The 25,756-nt window shown below is 41.5% G+C and overlaps 2 protein-coding genes across 2 annotated transcripts in view; one reads left to right on the forward strand and one right to left on the reverse strand.

The window, feature by feature from the left end:
* Positions 1–19,973, reverse strand: part of GALNT2 (polypeptide N-acetylgalactosaminyltransferase 2) — a 106,200-nt gene extending 86,227 nt beyond the window's left edge. The window contains exon 1 of the mRNA XM_069010250.1: positions 19,776–19,973. Coding sequence (XP_068866351.1) covers positions 19,776–19,898 — 123 coding nt within the window. The 5' untranslated portion in view covers positions 19,899–19,973. The remainder of the gene's footprint in view (positions 1–19,775) is intronic.
* LOC138107230 (uncharacterized) lies at positions 853–9,432 on the forward strand. The gene is made up of 3 exons (XM_069008513.1): positions 853–1,091; positions 6,229–6,311; positions 7,691–9,432. Exon 3 carries the CDS (start codon positions 7,793–7,795, stop codon positions 9,107–9,109), a length of 1,317 nt encoding a protein of 438 aa, XP_068864614.1. The 5' UTR covers positions 853–1,091; positions 6,229–6,311; positions 7,691–7,792; the 3' UTR covers positions 9,110–9,432.
* Positions 19,974–25,756: the final 5,783 nt, after the last annotated feature.

Genomic DNA, 25,756 nt, shown 5'->3' on the forward strand with positions numbered 1-25,756 from the left:
AAAAAGTTTCCTCAAAACAAGTGCCTTCAGACACACTTTTTGCTGTACAAAGAAGTCAAGCCTTTCCATCTTTTGGACATTATGTATGAAAACTCAGGATGCAAAGAAGTGTTGATGGTTGCTATCCCACTGCTCACTACTTTACTTAAGTATTTCTTTCATGTCATACATGAAATCCCTATTTGTGCTTGGTCTTTGCATATTAAGTGCCTTAATTAATTTGAGCTTAATATTTTTAAATTGAATGTTAAAGCAATCCATCAGTCCAGGTACACTAATCAAGTTTTTATGATCTTCCTGTGTTTACTGTATACCTTTACAAGTGTTTTAAGATGTGTTGGATGTATTTTTTTATGTTTTACTTGTATCTTGGTTTCAAGGCAGATTTTAAAAACCCCAGTTGCAACAAACAGCCCAGCCCCCATAAGCACATGACCCTTATCTCAACTAATATCACCCCTCTGACCAGGAGGAGCCATTGGTGGACAGAGGTGGTCTGTCAAGGGGAAAACACCAACCGCCTTGAACCAGGGGGGTGGACTGTGGGCGGACTGTGGGCGGAGCAAAAGCTATAAAAGGAAGAAAAAGACACGTGGTCTCTCATTTTCCCTTCCTCTCCAGCTTGCTAAGGCAGTGCTGGAGAAGCCTACCCCTTTCTAGGGGCTTTTTAGAAATAGATTTCTTTTTGACCAACCTAAACTGCAAGTTTATTTTTTTCTCTACCTGAGGTTCAGAGCTGTCTTAAGCCTAAAGTTCCTGAATCCCTGCGCTCCTGGGGCATATCTCTCGAGCCATCTGGATCCCAAATTTTTATATTTTGTTAGTTTTTTTTTTTTTGCAATTTTTCAATTTTTCTGTTTTTAATAAATTGTTTTAATTTCTAAAAAGAGTTGTCTCATTCCTCACAACTCTTTTGGGGGCTCTCCGGGATCCTATTTTTGCCCTAAAATCCAGGTATTTTGGTTAATTTTACTATTTTTGAATTTTTGCGATTTTTTTGGTTTTTTGGTTTTTTTCTCCTTGGATTTTCTGGGCTCCCACAAGGATTACTGCAGCAGAGAAAGGACACCTCCGGTGGAGAAAGACTTGTGGTAAGGCTTGAACCCTTCTTAAAGGGAACTTAGTTAGGGACTTACCCTTTTTAAGGGCTATTAGTTTTTGGGGAACCTCCGAGTGGAATTCCTTTTGTGAGAGAGTGTGTGGGGGGTTGGCCGCCCCCAGTGTGTGTGTGAGTGTGCTTGAAAGGGTTCATTTTTAAGGGCACCACGAGGGATCACCCCTTTAGAGACACAGAGGGGAGGATCGAGTGTGGTGATCAGCCTTTCTGGGGGGAGGTTTCCACGTTTTAGGGGTGTGCGCAGCCCCAAATTCATTTTTATTAGTGTCTCAGTCTCCTCGGGTCTAGAACTGAGGAGAAACCTCATTTTAAACCCCTCTCTTTTTCTTTTCGCCGCGTGGTCGGCCGCCATTTTGAAATTTCGGGTTTCCACGTGGTCGGCCGCCATTTTGAAATTTCGGGCCGCCACGTGGTCGGCCGCCATTTTGAAATTTCGGGCCGCCACGTGGTCGGCCGCCATTTTGTGTCCTTTTAATTTGAACTGCACCCCTTTTGCTGTTCTAAGTGCATGTGTGAACTTGTTTTAGCTGCACTCTTCTGGTCAGTGCTATCTAGCACCTTTATACTTCCTGTTAGTTTGGAGTGTTTGGGTTATTGGATTGTAGTTGTAATTTGCTTTATCTGCTTTAATCATAAGACACTACTTTGATATTTTGAATTACTGCTTGTGTTATTCATTATAATCTTTTTCCTTTAATTTGGTTATAAATATTTTAATCTATCTCTCCTTTGCTAATAAAGACAACTCTTGTTTCTTAAATTTTAAGTATATATGTATAAAACTATCTAAATTTCAGTCATACTTTAACCAATTTAAATATTCACTAATTATTCTTTTTATAATTAAAATTAATATTTCTTGCACCATATTTGTTTCTCACCAGCCTGCCATATTTAATTTTTTTCCCACAGATTCGCCATCATATATCTACTAACCCTGCTTGCTTTTCTCTACATTAGTTGTATTGTATTTTATGCTTATAACTTTATTATCATTTTTTTTTTATTGTGATAGTGTATTGAATTTAGGTTATTTTGTAATATTATTTCCTTATGCAATATTTTAATTGTTTTATATAATACAATACTTTGGTTTATTTAATTAGAAAAAAAAAAAAAAAAAAAAATTTTTTTCTTCTGCACTAGCTGCTTGTTTGCTTCCCAGTAACAAAATGGGACAAGCGAATAGCAAAAAGAAAGACCTAATGAAGAAATACAAAATCTTCCCAGACAGTCCGTTAGGGCAAATGCTCCTAAAGTGGGAAGAAAATCTTTTAACTAAAGAAAAAGACCAGTGTCAAATGATTAGGTACTGTGTTTTTAAGTGGCCAAAACATAGAATTAACAAAGATGGTCTCAGATGGCCCAAGTATGGGTCTTCTGAAAAATGGCTTTGTGAGGCTTTGCATTCTTATGTACATTACAAAGCTCCAAAACATTCTGATGAATTAGACTATGCTAAAATTTGGTTAAATTATTGGCAAAAACAAAATGAAGACCAAAGCAAAAAATAGAATTGGAAGAGGAAACTAAATCTAATTCAATTGGACTTAATAAAAATTCAAACCAAATTTTTTCCATTGCAGAAGAACACAAACAGAAAGAAAAACAAAAACCTAAATTAAATAAACCAAAGTGGGACCCCCTAGACTACCTTCCTCCAGTAACTCCTCCAGAAAGGAGGGTCCAAATTGAACAAGAAAGGGTCCTTCCTTCATCAAGCCACCCAATCGAAAGGGACTCAGAAAATGAGAATGAAAGTGAAAAAGAAAATTCTGTTCCTTCCTGCTCTCACAAAAAGACAACCAAACAAAGGATTTCTTCTAGCCAGGATGGCCCAGCATCTTGCACTAGAAAGAAATCATTTAAAACACCTGACTGTCCCACCTGCCTTAGCACTCCCCATGAGTCTAAAATTCTACCTCTTAGGGAGGTACCCATGGGAAATGCTCAAGGAGGAATTGGTTATGTAGTTGTACCTCTAGCTTCATCTGAGGTACGGGAATTTAAAAAGGAAATGAAAAGCCTGATGGCTGACCCCATTGGTCTAGCTGACCAATTTGATCAATTCCTCGGCCCTAATATTTATAATTGGGGAGAGATACAATCCATCCTTCACTCCTTATTCACCATTGAGGAAAGAAAATTGATTAGAGCTGCAGGAGTGACAGTCTGGGACAGAGAAAATAATTCTAATCAAGGCCCAATTGGAGAACAAAAATTACCACTGACAGACCCTGAATGGAACCCAAATTCAGAAGAGGGCAGGAGGAACATGAAGGACTACAGAAATTTAATTATAAAAGGGATTAGAGAAGCTGTTCCTCGAGTTAATAATATGAAAAAAGCATTTTGTGGGGAACAGGAAAAGGATGAGTCCCCAACAGCTTGGATGGCTCGGTTAAGGAATAACATTCAACTTTATTCTGTCATTGACTTAGACAGTGAGGGAGGCAAAACTATGCTAAAGGTACATTTTGTGCTTCACTCCTGGCCTGACATCAGGAAAAAATTAGAAAAATTGGAAAAATGGCCAGAGAGGGAACTAGATGAATTACTGGAGGAAGCCCAAAAAGTCTTTGTTAGGAGGGATGAAGAGAGGATGAAGGCTAAAAGCCGAATAATGAATAACAGTACTAATGCTCCAATCCACAATCCTCCTACACAAAGAACTTCCCAAAGGGGCATCCCACAACAGCAAACCCAAATCTGCTCTCAGCAACAGCCACAGGTTTGTGTTTGCAATAAACAACCTAACCCAATTGTTCAAAGACCTGAGAGGTTAATTTGCACATACTGTAATAAACCAGGCCACGGGCAGTGGTACTGTTTTAAAAAGCAGAGAGATCAAGGAGTCCTTCAAATGGAGGGACAAATTTTGAACAACTGAAGGGGTCAGGGGCTTTATTCTCTGGGGCAAAAACATCTTAAAGAGCCCTTGATAAAATTAGAAGCTGGACCCCAGAGACAACAAGTGGAGTTTTTAGTGGACACAGGTGCTGAAAGAACCTGTGTCACTGAAACACCTCCAGGATGTTTTATTTCTCAAGATACATTAGATATATATGGTGCTAATGGTGAAAGCTTTGCTGTTCCTGTAATTAAAAATGTAATCCTTTCCATACAAGGACGTACCCATACAGGGGATGTGCTATACCTACCTCAAGCTGGGATCAATCTTTTAGGACGTGACTTCCAAATACCTCTGAGGGTTGGGGTGGTACCGCAGGGTGGAAAAATGACCACTAAATTGTTTGTTTTATCTTTAGTAGATGAGCAACACATTGACCCGGTAGTGTGGGCCAAACCTGGCAACCGGGGAAAAATGGACATCACACCTCTAACAATTGAGTTGCTCCCAAATAGCCAGCCAGTACATGTACCACAATATCCCCTCTCCAAGGACAAAAGAAAGGGCCTGAAGCCTGTTATCATGGACTTATTACAAGATGGAATTCTTGAGACCTGCAAATCCAGTTACAACACTCCAATTTTGGCTGTCCAGAAACCAGATAAGTCATTCCGGCTTGTACAAGATCTGCGTGAGGTCAATAAGAGAGTCCAAACCAGGTACCCACTGGTGCAGGACCCCTATACACTCCTGAGTCGGGTACCCCCAGCACATGCCTGGTTCTCTGTTATTGACCTTAAAGATGCTTTCTGGTCATGTCCTCTAGATTCTCATTGCAGAGACATCTTTGCATTTACCTGGGAGGATCCAGACACTGGACGGAGGCAGCAGCTGCGCTGGACTCGCCTGCCTCAAGGGTACACCGAGGCACCCACACTCTTTGGCCAAGCGCTAGAAGATTTGCTAAGTTCCTTTTCTCCACCCGAAGGGATTCAGGTAACTCAGTACGTAGACGACCTGCTCCTCTCTGGGGAACAGGAGTCTACGGTAAGAACTGCTACAATTCAGTTACTGAATTTTCTAGGGAGGAACGGGCTGAGGGTGTCAAAACCTAAATTACAATTTGTGCTACAGGAGGTGAAGTATTTGGGACATCTAATTGGCCATGGCACAAAAAAACTCAGTGCTGAAAGAGTAGAAGGAATCCTAAATCTACCACCTCCAACTTCAAAACGAGAAATCCGGCAATTATTAGGCTTATTTGGATACTGCAGACTGTGGATTGATCAGTATTCACAATCTGCCAAATTTTTATATGAAAAACTAATAGAAGAAGAACCTTTTAATTGGACTAATTCAGACACACAAAAATTACAAAATCTGAAAGAGAAATTAACAAAAGCACCTGTTTTAAGCCTTCCTTCACTAGAAAAACCCTTCGATCTATTTGTTAATGTGGAGAAGGGAGTTGCCTATGGCGTCTTGACCCAGGAGTGGGGAGGAGTCAGGAAGCCAGTTGCTTTTCTTTCCAAATTACTAGATCCAGTGTCCAGAGGATGGCCCGTCTGCATCCAGTCCATCGCCGCAGCAGCTGTTCTGGTCTCGGAGAGTCAAAAACTCATTTTTGGTGGAGACTTGACAGTGCATACACCACACTCAATCAAAACCATTTTAGCTCACAGGGCTGCAGAGTGGTTAACTGACCCAAGAATAGTCAAATATGAAGCCATTCTCATGCACTCAGACCACCTGAGGTTAGTTGTGTGTACACACCAAAATCCAGCTCAATTTCTTTATGGGACCCCATCAGAAAAAGAAATTGAACACAATTGCATTGAGATAATTGACATCCAAACAAAAGTCAGAGAGGACCTGGTGGACTGTCCCCTCAATGAAGGGGAAATCCTCTTCATTGACGGGTCATCTCGAGTGGTGGATGGAAAGCGATGCTCTGGCTATTCAGTGGTCGATGGACACCAAATGTGTGTGCTAGAAAAGGGCAGATTGCCACCAACCTGGTCAGCTCAGGTCTGTGAGCTCTATGCCCTAGAAAAAGCACTCCACCGACTAGCAGGAAGCATCGGGACCATTTACACTGACTCCAGATACGCTTATGGCGTAGTCCACACCTTTGGAAAAATCTGGTCCGAAAGGGGGTTCCTAAACACCAAAGGGAAAGATATCCTACATAAGGAATTGATCCTAAAAATTCTAAAAGCACTGCAACTGCCTCAGGTGATCTCAGTGGTGCATATTCCAGGTCATCAATCGGGAACCACAAAAGAAGCTCGGGGGAACAACCTAGCAGACTTGGCAGCAAAAGAAGCAGCAGTGGAAGAAGAGGTAAAAGTGATGGAAGTAAACCAACTTCCAGCTAACACCACCACATCTGACACTATTCCACAAACTAACATTTTACCCACGCCCATTTTTACTGATCAGGAAAAACAGAAATTAGTTTTAATTGGTGCCAATGAGGATTCTCAAGGCCGCTGGTATTTACCAGATAAACGCCAAATTTTAAACAAAAATTTAACCCGAGAAATTCTACAAAATATCCACCAAAGCAATCATTGGGGTTCAAAGGCTCTGGCGGATCACTATCTCAGAACCTTTGGATGCACTGGTGTTTATGAAATAGCCAACCAAATAACCCGGGACTGTGTAATCTGTCAAAAAGTTAACAAAAAGGTAATGAAAAAGAACACGGGCGGAGGAATTGAATTAGCAATCAGGCCTTTCCAAAACATTCAAATTGACTTTACAGAAATGCCTCCTGTCCAGAGGTGGAAATACCTATTGGTAATCGTTGATCACCTTACCCACTGGGTGGAAGCTATTCCAACTGTCAATGCAACAGCCCAGACAGTGAGTAAGGTGATCCTCGAGCAAATTATCCCCCGTTATGGGATAGTCCACCGCATAGATTCAGATCGAGGTACTCATTTTACCTCCCAAATTGTACAACAATTGGCTCAGCAATTAGGAACAAATTGGAGATTACACACCCCGTGGCACCCACAGAGCTCTGGGAGAGTGGAACGGATGAACCAGACAATCAAGAACACCCTCACAAAATTAATGCTGGAAACAAAATGGACCTGGGTAAAATGCCTTCCACTTGCTCTTCTTAGAATCAGGACACAGCCAAGATCTGATTTGGGTTGTTCACCATATGAGATGTTGTATGGATTACCCTACCTTGCTACACCACAAGAGTTGAATGTGAAAGAGTGTGGAAACACCAATGTACAAAAATATGTACAGATAATTGCCAAAAATCTAGAGTTGCTAAGGGAAAGAGGTTTTCTACCACAAACTCCCCCACTTGATTTCAATTTACATCACATCAATCCAGGTGACTGGGTGTTAATAAAATCCTGGAAAGAAAAGTCATTAACCCCATCCTGGGAAGGTCCATTTCAGGTCCAGCTAACCACTGAAACAGCTGTCCGGACATTTGAAAAGGGCTGGACGCATGTCAAGAGGGTGAAGGGTCCGGTGGCACCACCAATTGAAGAGAAGAAACCTCCAGACAAACCATCAAACTAAACACCCTGTTTGAAAGCTCCACTCAGCATCCCTCACTCCAAGTTAATAAAATCCTGTACTCCCAGTTCTTCCCCAGTTATACCTCAGTAATAAGTGCTAGCTACAAGTTGTTAAACTAAGTTGAAAATATTTTTGCTGTTAATTCTGTTCTTTGTTATTCCCTTTTACAGATTCTGCCTTCACACAACCATATTGTCACATCAACTGTATAGTAAGGCTCCATTTGAAGCCAGCATTCTCTTCCAATAACAGTCCAATCAGACTCCAAAATTATGGGCACGATAACTCTAATCTTTGACAAGGCCAACCCTAAAATAACCATGAGTTTCCAGAAGCCTGAGGTCACTGAAGAACCATCTGAAGGTGAGATGCCTAAAGAAAGGACGAAAGAAGCAAAGATGACAAGCCCCACCAGCAGAGGCAACCCAAATGCTGACAGCTCCTCTCGGGTATGCCAAAAGGGGAAAGTGAGCAACATCCTGCTACTAAGTGTCATCTGTCTCTGGGTCCTCTGGCCTCCCTTTACACAAGCAGCCGACAGCCGCTGTAACAGATGTTACAAGACTGTGTACCAGGCAGAAGGAGGCTCATTTCAAATTCGACACTTTTTCCGAGCACATACTTATGTTAATCCATCTTGTTATAACATAACAAGGTTGAGTATCTGCTCAGAAAAAGGTCACAAGTACTGGATTGGCAAAAACATTGGCACCCAAATACATAAGCAGAAGGGAGAGTGCCCCTCCCAAGACGATTGGCTCTGTTTCAATTTTAGATACATAACCAAGACAGAAGATTTGTTAAAAAGAAAGACCTATGACACTGACCTGATCCAAGAGGTGGTCATAGAAGAAAAGGAAAAACAAAAAGAAAACAATCCTTTGATGTCAAGGAAAAACTTGTTTATTGACCTGGCAGAAAGGATTGGACAACAGCTAAATTTAACAAATTGCTGGGTGTGCGGAGGAACTTTAGAATCGGAGAGTTGGCCTTGGCGGGGAGTCAGTCTTGGACCCCCCGATTTACTCCGACTGAGTAATCTCTCCCCCACAACCAGACATGACAATGAAACCTGGCTGCTAAGCAATACTGTTATTGGAGAAGAATGCATCTGGAGGAAAGGAAGAAAATTTTTAGAAGAAGTTGGTGAGACAATATGTAAAAGGTACCTGGTAACTGATGGGCAAAAACATTGGTGGATACCTCAAGAACCAGATGTATTCTGGTCTGCAGAAAAGGTTAAAAACAAAAATTGCATTTTGAATCCTGTTAAAAAACTCTGGCAGTGCTGGGATCAAGGAAATCCATATTCTGTCCTGCCACAAATTTCCAAGTACTGGATTACAGCAGCAAGTATACAACCCCACTTCTGGGAAGCACCACAAGACCTCTACTCTCCAAGGACAATGGTGGAAGAAAGCTTTAATTATTGTTGGACTTTCCCTTACAGGACTTATTTTTCTCCCTTGTTTAATCCCTTGTTTCATCTGTCTAATCACCACTGTCGTCCAAAGCATGCCACTGATCCAGGATCTTCAAGGACAACAGCAGCGTCCACCATTCGCTCAAAAGATTATGCATATCAATAATAGTAACAATAAGAAAACTAGAAAGGAGAGAAAAATTGCCCAGCAAGTGTGGGACAGTTTTAAAGAGCTTGAATCTATCCCTGAAGAGTTATCCACCTCCACTTAAATGCAAAGACCAAAGATGTGAGCATAAGAAAAAAAGGGGGGACTTGTCATACATGAAATCCCTATTTGTGCTTGGTCTTTGCATATTAAGTGCCTTAATTAATTTGAGCTTAATATTTTTAAATTGAATGTTAAAGCAATCCATCAGTCCAGGTACACTAATCAAGTTTTTATGATCTTCCTGTGTTTACTGTATACCTTTACAAGTGTTTTAAGATGTGTTGGATGTATTTTTTTATGTTTTACTTGTATCTTGGTTTCAAGGCAGATTTTAAAAACCCCAGTTGCAACAAACAGCCCAGCCCCCATAAGCACATGACCCTTATCTCAACTAATATCACCCCTCTGACCAGGAGGAGCCATTGGTGGACAGAGGTGGTCTGTCAAGGGGAAAACACCAACCGCCTTGAACCAGGGGGGTGGGCTGTGGGCGGACTGTGGGCGGAGCAAAAGCTATAAAAGGAAGAAAAAGACACGTGGTCTCTCATTTTCCCTTCCTCTCCAGCTTGCTAAGGCAGTGCTGGAGAAGCCTACCCCTTTCTAGGGGCTTTTTAGAAATAGATTTCTTTTTGACCAACCTAAACTGCAAGTTTATTTTTTTCTCTACCTGAGGTTCAGAGCTGTCTTAAGCCTAAAGTTCCTGAATCCCTGCGCTCCTGGGGCATATCTCTCGAGCCATCTGGATCCCAAATTTTTATATTTTGTTAGTTTTTTTTTTTTTGCAATTTTTCAATTTTTCTGTTTTTAATAAATTGTTTTAATTTCTAAAAAGAGTTGTCTCATTCCTCACATTTCAGACTCCAAATGCCTTTTAACTTAACTGTTAAGACCTGTAAATTCTTAAGATGTACTTATTAATGAAAGGCACACAGGTTAGCATATGGGGTGGGGACATTGTCTTTGATTGACGTCTATCAGTTTCAGAGGTTTTAAGAATGACTCTGCTCTTTTAGGAATCAAACTCTGATTTTCTCATCAGGTCCTTACAGCACTTGCTACATTACTCTTCACCCACAGCACTTTCAGAGTACACCAAAAGAAAGGTATATGCTGTGTTAGTGGGACAAAAAAGAACATTTCCTTAATTAAAACTTTTTAAAGTACTCACTGACAAAGCATATATGGGTTATAACTATTCCACATGGTGGAACAGTCAGACTGATGTTTGTTGAGGCTAAACGACATAGCATATCTTCAATTCAGTGGGTGTTGGCGAAGCAACACATGTTGTGAGAGCACAAGTCAGAGGACTAAAGAACAGCCCTATTTGCTCCACACAGATAATGCCAAGGCTGCAGTTGATGGATGGTCTGGCACGCTAACCGGAAGGACTTTGGCATTCCACTGCAGCAGAAGCCATGCCACCACCCACAACAAGAACTTATTACACTGTCTGGACAACATATGCAGACCTAATTTTGTGACACACTTCAGCAGAGAGATACTGCAATTCCATTGCCCCCACACTCTTGGTAGGCACACCTACCACAGCAGCAGTTTTGCTGTAGGGATATTTCCCAGTTTCCGGTAGCAATGTTTCCAATACATTGGAACAATGTAAGGTCTAAGTATCCAGGCTGATCCACCATTAGTCCGGAGCAGTTTGCTACCAAATGAAGTACTTTATGAGGAGAAAACTTTCCTTTTCCTTACCAAGGTCTCAAGAGAGTCAAAGTGTGCTTGAGTGAACAGACTTTTCCATTTCACTTAAAAGAAGCAAGAAAAAAAAAAACCAAGCAACTTAAAAACCTTCATGTCACTGAAGCATATATCCATATATATACACACACATGTATTTACTGACCATCTGTAAACCAACAGGCCAGATAGAGAAAATTTATTTTAGTAACAAATTTCAGCTGTGCTCATATCTCCAGGGTGGCTAAACATTTGGAACTTAATACAAGGAGAAAACATTTTCTCCTCATCAAGTCATAGCTCTTTGAGAATTCATACACAATAGCATTAGCTGGGTGCCAATTCTTTGCATAGTCTTTCCTTGGCCAAAGTTCTTTTGTTCAAGCAGATCTGTTACTCAGTACAGGCAGTCTATTGCACTTTGATAATGCTTGAACTCAGCAGAATTGCTAGTTATTCTCTGCTTCCCTTAATAAAGCACCCAGGTTTTATGACAATTTTACAACTTCAGAAAAGTTATTAACAACTGAACTTGCAACCTTTTCAATAGGCTCTTTTTTTTTTCCATAAGAGACCATAGTTATAAAGAAGAGAAATCCAAATTATTGCCTTTGATGTGCACTACATAGCAATTTCAGGGATATATGGAATGCTCTAAAATTCAAACTTGCTGTTCTTTTACTATCCTGTTCTTCTCCCATTTGAATTGCACAAGCAAAGCTCAAAACTAACATCTGTCTACATAGTCCCTTTACACAAATGTGCTCCTGTCAGTTGATGGAGCTATTTGAACTAGCATATTTTAACTTGTTTAAATGACAATACAGGTACCCTGAGCAATTAACAAAACCAGTGTATAAAAAAGGGATAGTGGGAAAAATAAAACAATTCAGACAGATGAAAAGTCAACTAGAAATAAAAAAAGTCTTGATCAGATTTGTAATTTGCACAGGCTACACTAGAAGCCAGTCATATTAACAAGTTACCTTGTTCTTGCAGAAGAAAAACAGCTTTTAACATTCAAGGTGATAGCACCAAGAAAAACACACAAACAAATAAACAATTTTTAAAAGCCTATCTTAAAGCTAAATATAAGTTTAAAATATGCTACATTCCAACAGGGGATTCAGTTTATAGAAAGAAAACAGATGCTGATTTTTTTCACTTTCTTAATCATTATTGACTGTCACGTGACACAAATAGTACAGGCCTGGTTAATTCATGGTAAGACTACATGGCAAATGAACGCTTAAGAGAATGACAGTTAAACATGTACTCTGGATGTGTCAGTGAGATACAGGTTCCACAAAAAAAATTCATTCTCCAAATATATTTTAGTAACAAATAAAGGGAAAGGAAACAACACCACACATTTAAATATCTTCACTTCCACTTATCAGGAAAGGTCCACCATACAAAGATTTCTGTGAAGGAACTTTACGGACCTAAAGGGAATATGAAATGGTTCAATTCTAGTGTTAGCTAGATTCTCTTATGCCCTGTCTTCAAAATCCCAAACACACAAACCTAACATTCTGATGTGGACACAACTTTTTCCCCATCTTCCCTCCTCAATCCATCCCTTATTCCTTTGAAAGCTTAAATGAAAGGGAAAAGTAGAAGAGAAGAGGGCACCCTACTTATTTCAAAACAAACAGCATGAAAGACTGCACCCAGGTTTTAAAACTTATGTAGCTTAAGATACCACCACTTTGCATTACATGATGGCAATATGTAATTTTAACAACCTGCTTAGAGTTTCCTTCTGTAACACCCACACTGATATTCCACTTCCACAATATCCTGATATATTCGGGCAATGACATTCAGCCCGACATTCCTGAAAAAATTGCAAATGCCTCATTGCTTCCTGCAGATTCATTTTTAGAATTCAAATGATTTGCCAACACATGGCATTGCCAACATATTAGCAATACACATCTTCTCCTAAGTCCTAATAACGATTTCACTGTTGGGCAGGGAGTTAAAAAACTGTCTGTACACCACCTGGCTATATCTTGCTTTGTGCCACTACAGCTGAACTACTGTCAAAAGTAGGTTATTTAAGAAAAGTAGGTGGACCAAATCAACTTAAAACAAGTCATTTGCACTGACTTAATTTGAGCAGTTTACATTTAAAACCTGAGCTTCATAGGACAAACTGTGTCCTAATGTTTTCTTTTCAAATAGATTTAACTTAAACAAAAGTACTGTGTATTAAATTATTTATAAATTACATGTAGCTACCAAAAGCCAAGCAAACACATTTTCTAGGATGCCTGGTGGAATTGTTTTTAAACAGCTTCTAAGCACGCAACAAGGGTCAGTCACTTTGTTGGGATACCCAGCACCATCTCTTCTATTCTGTAGTAGAGTACCATTGCAAGCAGCTAGTAGGCAATACCATGTCTCTCATCTGACATATCACCCTTTTAACCAAACAGTATCAGTTATATACAAGCACTTAGATAACACATCACACTGAAAAACTGAAAAGGATGGGCAAGACAAAAGAGGAAAAAATAATAGGATTTCCAAGGGAAAAATGTGGAATGATCATAAAATATTGAAGACTAAGAAATAAGTTCTCTAAGATATGTTTAAATGGTTTATATTTTTATTCTAGGTTGGTCTAAAGGACAAATGAGGTAGCACCATTGAGATGAAACTTGTAATATTTTTTTACTTCATTTGAAGTCATACTGAGCCTTTTCTAAATTAGAAAAAAAGTGCTATTACATCACTTTTTTTGTTCCATTTTTGGAAGTATCTAGAACACACAAGAAAAAATGACTGGCATTTATTTCCAATACACCTCAAATCACAAGACTGATGGGACAAAAACAGGTAAGGCACATGCACAATTAGTTAGTGGACTACCTTATTTTTAAACTGCATCTGTCAAAAGGACATCACTACAATTTACAAACTTTGTACACAGAGATCCCAGAAAGCAGCAGACCATAGCAGCAATGGAATAACAGAAGAACAGCACACTGCTACAACACCCACATGAAACAGAAAAATAATGGGGAAAGGTGGGTAACTACCCCATTTTGTATTAAACTACCGAAGTAGTCATTCTTGTTTCTTCAACCCCTTCTATCTATGGCCCTGCTCTACTTCTGCATTTATGAAGCAAACAGCTAACAGTAATCCAAGAGATATAGCACTGGCATCAGTCATCAGTTTCTAACCTAGCAGGTTGCAGGGGACAGCACAGGTCTTCTAGCAAAGAACTAATTTCTCAATGTCCTTACATATCAACAAGCAAAAAAACTCCCTTGCTGAAGCATTTAAAAAAGGAGAGGAAAAGAGAATAGCCCAATACAGTGACAGACCTAAAGAGACTGCACCAAATTTGCAATAGACCACCTTTTCATCAAACCCAAAGTTAAGTTTTATGAAGTAATCCATAAAAATAAGTGACTGAGTTTCTAAGACTGTAATTTTGTCAATTGACATACGTTAGATTAAGAAAATATACATGTATGACATTTACATTCTAGCGAGAGGACAGATTTATTATTGAAGTGCCTAGGCATTTAATTTCTTTCCCATTTATTATAGAATCATATAAAAGAAAGATCTATTAGCAGAAACTGTTACCTATTATAGAGCGAAACATAATTTTCTATCTCCTAGCACCTTCCAGGAAGTGAAGGATACAGAAAAGGACACATGACAATTTGACTTTTTTAACCACCAGTATCTTCACTTGTCTCAAGGTCAAGGTATCAGAAATTACATTCAGTGTCACAACACATAAGGGACTGAAGTTACATGAAAAATGATGCAGCAAAGTAAACAGTATTTAGAAATTAAAGCAGGCAATGCCTTCCTGTGATGAAAGAAACCAGCAGAGTTGGAGTGGTTACTTTTAACCCCCTTGTTTCACATACCTCAAGAGAAACACTCAAGTTGCACACAAACAGATTAATGAATCTAAAGTTAAGACACATATCCTTTCCTCCTTACTGAAACCCTAAAAAAAAAAAAAAAAAAACACTTAGGTACACTAGATCTGTAGTTTATGCAGAAAGAGAGCAAGAGTGTTATGTGTGTCATTATGTATAATGTCAATAAAAGCCTCCTTTAGCAGTAACTGAAGTAGTAGAGGGGTTCCAAAAAACAAACAAACAAAAACTTTGTGTATGCTGAAATAAGTTATTTTAAAGTTTTATCCATACAGAACAAGAACTCACAAGGCTTGCTTCTTTTTCCCCTGCTTTACCCAGTGATTGAGACATTTTTAATCAGTCACATACTCAAGATGAAGCATTACCTTTTACCTTTAGCTTTATTTCATCTCAGCTAGCTCCAGTACAGTCACCTATCAAAAGTCTGCTCCAAAATAAAGAAAAAAAGAAAACCAAACAAAACCAGAATATTGAAGGGAAAACCAGCACTATGTACAGGATAAGAACCAGTTCCACAGGAAAAGCCTGCCTCCTTGTGGCTGCACTAGCCATAAATTAGGTTTCTCCAATTCATTCCATTACACCCAGTAAATCTGGTGAGTCAAGAGAGTAACAACCTTCTAGTTCAAGGAGGCTTGGGGTTTCAGGTTTTGGGTTGGGTTTTTTTTTTTTTTTTTGGGGGGGGGGGGGTGGGGGGGGAGTTGATGAAAAAGAAAAATGCTTCTAATTTTAGGAAGTATTTGTGAAAGTGATCCATCATTCATTACCAAAATACTGCTTTTAGTCTTTTCTTCTAGAAAGGGTGGAAGATGAGAGAGGTTCCACTTAAAAACAACTGAGATTCTTTACATGGCAACAAATGCAAAAGCTTGTCAGCACTCTGGCACCTAAATCCAGAAGGCTACAGACCTTGTTTTAGCTGTGGCTTAACCTTGCTGGCCTCTCTGGATGCCTTAGCTTTCAACAGTAAATCCCCATTCTGCCTGCAGGTCTCCTTTTGGAGATGCCTCTGAGGATTTCATTCTTGGATGCAGCAAAGCATTTGGCACTTTCAATAAGATTCAGACCTTCCTCTGTCCAGCCTGAAGGGCTCAATTACATGGGGCTACTTTCTTAATGCCTAGAAGGGCAAGTTCTTTGGAAATCAGCTGGAGTTTTTGGCTGGTTTTGGTGTGCCATTTAGTTTTGTTGGGTTTTTTTAATTTCTTTTTGATTTCAATCCAGTCACTTTATTGTGCAAGAGCTTAGTGGTTCAAGAACTTAAAACCTATGTGACAAATATACAAATTCACATCAGTCTTAGGAGGGGATCACATCAGGATGACTTTGGCTTTCTTACCATCTTGTAAAAGCTGCTCCATTTTTATGCAAGTCTGAGACAGACAGCATGAACTGCTTTTGCTCTGGGTTAGGAAATTTAGCCATGAAAAGAAGGGAACTTCCAGTCTCCACTCCAAAGGCTTTTTAATATAAAACACATTTACTGAACACAAAAGTAGACCACATTTTTTTTCAGTCTCACAACTGTTGGGCTTGCAGCTTGCTCTCTTCTCTGTCACAGTCTCTGTATGGGAACCATTTCTCTAACCTTTAGACATGTGAATCAGACTCACTCTTTCCAATCTACAACGCAGTGACCCAGCTGGAAAAGGATTCAACTGAACATGGCTCTCCCATGTTTACAATAATTTTGATTGGAGATTCACTGGAGGGGAGAAGGGGAAAAAAAAACCCTAAAACATTTCTGTCCCCTTCAAACACATCTTGAATGAAAGGTTTTGATTCTACCCTTTTCTTCTTTTCAAGAAGAAAGAAAAACAGTTTTCACATACTGAATTCTAAATCTGGAATACATTGCTTCTTTCTACTACTGTTTTTATGCCTAGGTCCAGAACAAGAAGCATTGCACCTTTCTATTTTTTTTGGTTGGTTGGTTGGTTGTTGTTATTTACACATTTACCACTGAGACATCTTGTGCTTTGTGTGCTTTACACTCTTTCATGCCTGCTCAGACCCTACCAGTCCAATATACTGCACACAGAGCTGTGGACTGCACCACTGTTGAGAGGGGCCAAAAACTTTATCAAGGCTGTACCACACACTGCAACATCCAAACAGCTTCACAGGTCTTATTAGAAATGTTGTAAATGAAGAACCAAAATAAGGAGGAGCTTAGATTAACTCTGACAGTACTCTAATAAGAAAAGCAAATAAAAAATTAAAAAAAACCAAACATTCTTTTCTCTTACTCAGGTGCAATCCTGGCAAAGGGCAAACACCTTCAATTCTACTGAAGAGAAAGGGAATTGGTGCTGTTCAACACACCACAAGACTGGGTGTCATATCAAACAAGTCCAGTATGCCTGAGTAACACATTAGGTCTGTGTATGGGGAAAAAAAAAAGATAATGCTTATGGAAAAACACATTCTGTTTGTACAACCAGATCTGTAATTAACATGCAAATTACTCACACAATGAAGAACTATCCCCTCCTGGCTTTTGTAATTTTATAGACTGAACATGGCAGAGGCTACAATTTATTAAAAGTTATGTTCTTCTATAAGCAACTCTGTTTCCATTATATTGAAATAGTGGGCAAGTAGTAAGGACTACATGAAGTCATACACATCAAGAAATTTACTACAGCAGGGTTTCTGTTTGTAAGTTTAGGACAATTTGTGGTTTTTTGCTTTACACTGGTGTCTGACACTAAGTTAATAAGCCTTTTATTCAGATTCAAAAGCTATTACATTATACACATCTTCCTCTACTTATATTTGCTAACCTATGTTGAAGCCTGGGATTAAATTTTACGCTTCACTGACAGAAAATAGAATCTTAAATCACCAATCCACATATAATAGTTAATTTCTCCACTTGCTTCTTGTGGCCACAGTACCTACTTTCTTCCTTACCACAGCTTTACTTTAAACTTTCGTATTTTTAAACACAGCACTAAGCTTCAGCTGAGGTCTATGAAATGTCTCATTTTCTTTAAATTATCTTTACTAAACTTTCCCAATTACCCAGACAAGTAAGGCTTACTAAATTTTGTGCAGAATGATACCAAATTATGCTACCGAAGCAAGTAACAGGATCATTGATTTCTTAAAACCATAATAAAAACTGCTACTAATATCAATAATAAACAGCAACAGGTTCTAGCAGATTAAATACCAGACTCCTACTCAGAAATACTGGTTTCTTTCCTATTTTATTCTCACCAAGTCTTCTAGGTGACCTTGGGCAAATCACTACCCCCACACTGCAGTTTCCCCAGCAATAAAAATTAATTGAACAGAATTGCAAATCTGTGTGGAAACTCCAAATGTAACACACCATAAGAGTTAAAAATATATTTCCTTATCTGCAGATACATTTGCCTTGATAGCTTTTCTTTATTCCATTACACAACAGCAGTGTACAGTTGCCTTTACTTTCTAAATACATTCTAGTGGTTCTTCGAGAAAGGCTTTAGGCTACTGCCTTACTTTTTTATCATATGCTTGATCTATTTCTGCTACTGTATCTACTTTGAAGGACCAAGAGCTGGTATTTGGCAATACATACTTACACTTACTTTAACATATTACATCAAAAGTTGCTGTTGAACTCATTCCTAAGCTACAGAAAGAATAAAAAACAGGATAGAGAGCCAATTATCAGCAAGCAGTGACGCATTCTCTAGACCCTTGCTCATATAAGTAGCCATCCAAGTATTTGCTTCCACGACCCGACACAGGAACTAGTCATCAGCATTTTTTTACTGAGAATACATACACTGATGAACCAAACTGCATCACAGAAACACAAAAATATTCCTCTTTTTATACATCAGCTAGACCCACAAAACACTACTTTTCATTTAACAGGAAGTAGCAATTAACAGCAAACAACACCGTTCAACTGTAGAGCACTTCATTCAATTGCCCTCTTGCCATTTCTGGGGTTCTTCGTAAAAAACTGTGTCATTATGATGCTTTACACCTTTCCTATTTCAAAATAGAAAGCTTAAACAACAGTTTCTAAAAGCTCCTGATTTTGCTAATCTTTACTGGGGGGAGGGGGGGAGGGGAGTTGGAAGACCACAAAAGAAAAAAACCACTTCATTTTTCTAAGCATAAATAGTGGATAAAGTTGCCACTTCCCACATCATGCCACAAAACCCTGTTCTGATTGACACAAACGTGAACTGTGATGTGCTTAACTTCCAGCTGTGTTCCTGATCGATTAATTACTACAACACCTTGAAAAATCTACTTAGTAACTCGATGGCCAGAATAATGAAAAATCACTCCTGTATTGCCCACAGGGAACTCCTTAAACATTAGTAACACTTGTAACAAGAGCTGTTATAAGAAGGAAGAGACAGACCTTCCACGCGACAGACACAAAACATGACAAATCCGGCTATTTCCTGGAATATTGCAAAACCGGTCGGAAAACGGTATCCTTCAGGCACAGCGCTAAGGAGAAAGGAAAGTGCTGTGCATCCAAAGACAAAATGCATTAGCAGCTCGGATCCTCGCGTGTTCTCTAGGTGGGAACACAAGCCTGAAGGACTCCGGTGCCGGCGGATAAGGCAGGAAGGGGCAGACGCTCTGTGTCGGCAGCGGAGCGGAGCCAGGCGGGGCCCCCCCGCCCCGGAGCGCTGCCCCGGCCCTCCCCACCCTCCCTTCCCGCACCAACTTCCCCCGGCCCGGGACGTGGCCGGCCGCAGTTGGATAAGGAGTGACGCGACGGGGCTGAAATCGGTCTGAAGTCCACAAAGAAGCCATCTGCCTCCGGGAAGCGGGCTGGACAAGGGCGGGCGGGAAGGGGGGAAGGAGCAACCCGGGGCAGTTTCACGCCGCCCGAAAGCGAGCGGTGGTGAAGAGAATCGCCCCCGGCCGCCGTCCCTGCTCCCACCCGGAGGACCGCGCAGCGCTGCCCCCAGCCCGGCCCGCGCCGCCCCGCCGCCGGAGCACGGAGCGGGCGCACCTTCCCCGGGCTGAGCTCTCACCTTCCTCCTGCCGCCTCCGCCGCCGCCGGCCAGCGCGGCGCTGCCGCCCGAGTACATGTAGTAGGCGATGCCCAGCACCCAGAGGAACGCGAAGCAGAGCAGCAGCCGAGACCTGCGCCGCATCCTCCCTCCCGCGCCGCCGCCAGGCCACCAGGAAACGGCCGCCAGCAGCCGCCGCCTCCGCTCCTGCTGCCGCCGCCGCCGCGCAGGGTCAGGGGGCAGAGGGCGAGCGCCCGCCCCCCGACCAATCCCGCGCCGCCCGGCCCCGCGGGGGGCGGGCCGGCTCCGCCGCCGTCGCCATGGTTGCAGCACGCCGGGCCGCCGCCTCCGCCGGGCCCGCGGGCCGGGGGCTGCGCGCGCCCCGCGGCGGCCGCAGGGCGGGCACCGGCACGGCCCGGACCGGAGCCGCCGCCCGCCCCTCCTGCCGCCGGGCACCCCCGGGCCCCCCCCGCCGGCCGCGGGTCTCGGCGGGCGCTGCCTGAACCGGCCCGTGGGACAGCAGGGGGGTGGCCGCTCCCCGCCCTGAGACGGCGGGGCACCGCGGGACTGCGCGGCTGTGCGGGTCTCTCCGTCTCTCCTCCTCGGAGTTGTCCCGCTCCCTCCCCGCTCATATTGGCCGATTACACAGAGACTGCCGGTACCACGGACCGAGGGCTGGCCCCGGTCCGCACCTCGCACCCCCGCCTGCCTCAGCCCGAAGTGTCCGTGCCCGCTCTCCTGCAGCGGTGCGCGGGCTCCCTGTGCAGCTGGGCCATGGGCAGTGCCGCAGCGGCACCTCGGAGATGAGGGGTACTCGGGCTCACAGCGTTTGGTAGTGGCTGCGCCCTCGTTCAGTGCAACCTCCAAGGACCGTAGTACAGCGCTGGTGTGTGGGTCTCACTTCTTTGGAGTTGTCTCGCTCCCCCACCCATACTGGATGATTACATAGAGGCTCTCAGGCCCCCAGAAACTCCAGACTGGCCACGACACAAGTCGTGTCTGTCTCTTTGCAGAATGGAAAACGTGCTTTATGAAGGTGCTGTCCCTGAAGCCACTGGAGCCAGGTAGTGAATCAGATCTTCATTGTACCTCAAAGGTCGGAAGGCAAAGTCATGTCAGGGCACGTCCACTGCCTTCTGGATGACATTATTTAAGAGGTTTTTCCATGGCCCTATGGGACGCGTCAAAGACCTAACACCCCACCATCCCAGTGAACTCACACACCTGCTCCACTTGCACTTCTGAAGTCACCACTACAGCAGCGCCCCGTCTGGAAGCATGGGCACCACTAATGCAGGCCTAGAGGGATCTCTGTAGGATTCTGCCTGGATGTTCCCAGAAGGTTGCCCCACATAAGGCTCTGCTCTTAGAGGCTGGTCTGCTGATATGTGGTCATTGCCTGGTAAAATCATCTTTCTACTTACCCAGTTTCATCCTTGAACACCCCAGGACAGACACTACAGTGCTGCTAGTTCACTGACTCGCATGTGCACAGCTCATGCTGCCATTTTTCCACACCAATGAATTTCCTGTTGTTCAGCATTTGCTACTATCTCATCCCACTGTGAGACATCAAGAAATGAGAACACAAAACTAACAAGAGACACATTCGCTAACAGTTAGAAAGCACCTCTATTTCAGAGGCATAATATCACTCAAAGGAGAACATTCCTGGGTTTGAAATGTTTTTCTTTCTGTCATCTCACTGTGTTTTATCAATAGACTGTTTTACTCCCACGTGTTCTGACTGTACCCCACATTTCTCCTTGTCTCCATACCAATGTCAGGCCTCTGCCAGTCCAGCCACACCAGTGGCTACAGAGCCTCTGCAGCGGACTGCTCACCAAGCTGGGTGGGATGTGGCCCAGGGGTCTGGCATAAATTCTGTTGCATAAGCAGGAAAAGATCCATCAACGAAAAGAAATGGCATCAAAAACTCACCTGCTCACCAGCACAGTCATTCCACTGACAGTCTTGTCAGGAAGGTGAATTGTGTCAGTGTTGGCACTGCCTGGGCAGAAGTTGTCTGGCATGCAAAGATTTCAGGGAAGAACTGCATACCTTCCCACCTGCCAGAGCACTGGTGGAGAGATAGCATGGGTTAAAAAGACAAAAGAAGGAATCCCAAATAAATATCCATTCAGGGAGTGTAAAACAAAGAGATCTATTTTTTCAGAGCAAATGAATCTTTCAATAAACTGAGCATTATGAATTTGGTTTTGGAGGGAGTTGGAGACAGACACTCAATTTGGGCAAAATACAAGTTTAAAATCAAATAGCTAGCATCTATTTGAAGTGACATACACTGGAGAGTATGGGCATCCAGGAGACACACAGATGTTCTAGATGAGGATTTTTGATTTATCCAGGGTGTGTTTGTTGCAAGTGAGAGCAGTTCCTGCAAAATCACTGACTGTGCTTGCATGTAAAAAGACACACACACACACATACACACGTACCACAGCTCACTCCAAAGCTAAATGTCCATTAGCAAGGTTTTCTATATAAATCAGAGCACTCAGCTACCCAAGCTTGTGAACAGCCTGATAAAGTCCTGCCTCTTGAGCTCTACAATAAGATGAAGAAGCAGCTTCCCTGCTGCTGGAGGATTTCTTCACTGGGCAGATCTGCTGAGGGAAAGGGTGCTTTGCATGACATATGTCCCCACAGAAAACATCATACACTTTCATGTGCTAAGTGAAGCCATAATCCCATTTAACTTTACAAAATCTGCAGACCACTTAGTCTTTAAACACCTGCAAAGCCTAAAGGAACTTATCTTGCCCTTTTCATAGTCTTAAAGATCTTGGGATGGTCTTCAAAGGTCTCCCTGCAGCCCCAGGTATTTTCACTGATTTTAGCAATGTGCTTAAATAGATTTTTCCCTTTCCAGCAAAATTAGCCAGCCATGCATGTACAGAAAATTCTTTTGTAGCTGCACACTTCACAAGCTTATCGAAGTAATCCACTGCACATGCTCAACCACAGTTCTCAAAGGTTTATAACTCAGTCAAATCAAAACTAATTTCTTCTCAAACAAGCAAATACATGCCTACTTCAAGGAAGGCTATTTCCATGTCAGAGTTCATTTTTCAGCCTTCTGCTGATAAAGTTACAAAATGCTCAAAAAAGGTTGTAAGAGTCTATTTAGATCAAGAAATGCTTTTTTTCCCCCCACTCTCCTGATATTCTGAACTGGCTGAACCAGTTTTGTTCAAGTCTTTGCAAAATGTTCACATTTGGACGAAGTCCCAATCCAGCAGATTTCATTCTGAATCATTTATATTTCAGAGACCACAGAAAACACAGAGGTTTAGAATGGAAAATGTTACGTTGATTTAACTCTAGGAAAAGCTGCCTGTTCTATTAGAATGCATTTGCATACAAATATCTCTTTACCTCAAAAGCCCTAACATGTTTAGTCAGGAAAGAAAAACTGGGGGAAAAAAATGCACTTCAATTAAAGGAAGGAATTTAAGAAAAATGTAAGATATTTTAAAATTATTTTTTCCAGTGCATTTCAAAAGAAAATATTAGCATATTTTAAAAGCAACATCGCTAGAATGATTCACAGAATATAAATGCTTCTGTATCAAGCACAGCCCTTTAAACAAGAGAGATCAAGCATGTGAGAGTACAAATAGGAGTGAAATTTGCAGAAGGAATCACCAAAACTTTGCCTTTGAACTGCAATGCAGACACCTAGATTTGAGGGGAAAATTTCTGATCTAGTGAGCTAGGGTGTAAACCAGAGGGAACTTCACTGAACTCGTATTAGAGAGGGTACAAAACCAGTCACAACCATGACCAGAGTAATTTAGACAACACAGAAGTTGCTCATCCTCTTCTGGAGTTACCTGATCTAGTCAAAGCTGAACAAATCCTTTGGCAGTGTGAATGGAAAGCAGTCCTCACCTTCAAGAATAAACGAGTTTATTCTTGCTCTTACTCATGCAAGCAATCTTGTCCTTGCAAAGACAGAAAGAGGGATTTGCAGACCAGGTCTAAAACACAGAAAATAGGTCTTTGAAACTTTAAAAGGCAAAAATATAACTGGTCAAGATCTCTCAACCTCTTTGATACATGGAAGCTAAAACGTAGCTGATCCAGTTCATATTACCTTCTTTCAAACCTATGCAGTTATGTCACAAAGTAAATAATTTCTCCTCTCTCATGAGAAAGGTTATTTATTGGCCTAATGTAGGGTGTTTTATAACACAGAAATCACACGTTAACATGAAATTTAAAATACATCTGTAGAGGATATAGGTCTACTAATGTCTTGAAAACTTGACTCAGCCCAAGCCCAATTTGTGTTTGTAGTGCTAGAATTGTGTTTGTAGTGAAAGATCCTGATCCTGAAAACATTTATGTAAACGTTTAACTTCATTCAGCATGTATTCCCATTGGAGTCAGTTGGACTACTCAGACGTTTAAAATTATATGCTTATGGCTGAGTACTTGCAGGATTAAAGGTTAAGTGCAGCTAGCAGGTCTGAAAATCTATGTGGGTGTTTTGCAATTCCTCACTGCACAGTGGTAACAATGAGAAACAGACTACCTCCTCAGCTAAAGACTTGGGAGTCAGCATGTCCTTTCCCATCTGTTTAGATGCCAAGAACTATGTTTGTTTAATTTTTCAGCAGAGTTTCTGATGCTACCCAGAGTAGGAAGACGTGCTGGCAATAGCATTCAAAAGCGGCTCACTTCCAGAAAACCTTGTTACCCTCCAAGAATGTTTTTTGAACTGTTAAAACCCCAAGCAGCAAATATTGTATATGCACATTTTACCTTGAAAACAATGTGTCACCATGCCTGACCACAGGGTTTGTCACACAAGGTCCAAATATGTTCAGGCATTGCACGGCTAAAGCTCTCTCATCCTAGACTTTGAATTTGAGAAGGTAGTATCTTCTCTTTTAAAGCATAAAATAATGGCTACTTTGTTTGATTACAGTGCTCTTATGCTGTTCCACATTAGAGATTGATCAACACATTACATCATGTGATACAGATATTGTAAACACTGCACTTTCTCACACGAGTTTGAAGTATCGGCTTAAGCCCTCATGCTTCCAAGGCAAATTATACAAATCTGGAAGCCTTTCCTCTCTATTAAAGAAAGTTTAAGGTTCAACATTCCTTGGAGTCTTTTAGTTCTACAAAGAGAGGAAACAGATTCTTTTCCTAAGGGTGGTGAAGACAAAGAAAGAACAACTCAGCCTTTGCTAAGCCTCCTGCTAAAGATGGCAGAAGCCAGTACAAACTGTGGTCCCATTGCCAGCTATTCTTCCTGAGTCATTTTGCATGTTGAACTGAACTTCAGCAGCACAAAACAAACCTCTTCCAGCATTCTGTAGGCTGCTGATCAGATATCAAAATGTGATATGGCTCAGAAGTCTCTCTCATAGGAGAGTGATGATAGATGAAAGAGAGAATCAGCCGTGGAGAGAGACTTGCTGAAACAACAACCTCACCTTTGATTGAAGTAATTTGACACCCCTTCATTGCAATTATCTGAATTCCAAAGGTCATGGCTGCCAGAAGTGGTAAAGACTGATGATCTATGGTCTGAGACAAGGCAGGAAATTCCATCCTTTCCTCTCAAGCAACACTATGTAGCAGTGGTGTGCAGCTGTAGTGCTGTAAGTCATTTGAGGCTAGGGGTAAATACTGTGTGCTAATGCATAATACAAAAGTCTATTTTTGAGCAACAAAGGCAAATGTGAACCCATCAGACAATGGTGGTGTAATCTCAACTGGTACTTTGTCCATTCAAATTTATAATCCAGAGCAGTAAGGCTACAGCCTAGAAATTTGAGACTATCTATGACACAAGTTTGCTACAGCAAAGCATAGAAAATGCAGCTAAATCACCCTACAATCAGGTTTGTGGAGATCAAGAAAAAGGTTTTCCTGAGACAAAGTGTTCTACCAGAAGCAAGTTTTTCTTAAGTCTTTACATAAAATTTTCTTAGCTAGTTCCACCATCATCAGCTCAC

Source organism: Aphelocoma coerulescens, chromosome 3 (assembly GCF_041296385.1).
Source record: "Aphelocoma coerulescens isolate FSJ_1873_10779 chromosome 3, UR_Acoe_1.0, whole genome shotgun sequence".
Lineage (NCBI taxonomy): Eukaryota > Metazoa > Chordata > Aves > Passeriformes > Corvidae > Aphelocoma > Aphelocoma coerulescens.

What these genes read in the sequence shown, in the direction of transcription:
- LOC138107230 (XM_069008513.1), top strand. Translation starts at nt 7,793, where the DNA reads ATGGGCACGATAACTCTAATCTTTGACAAGGCCAACCCTAAAATAACC.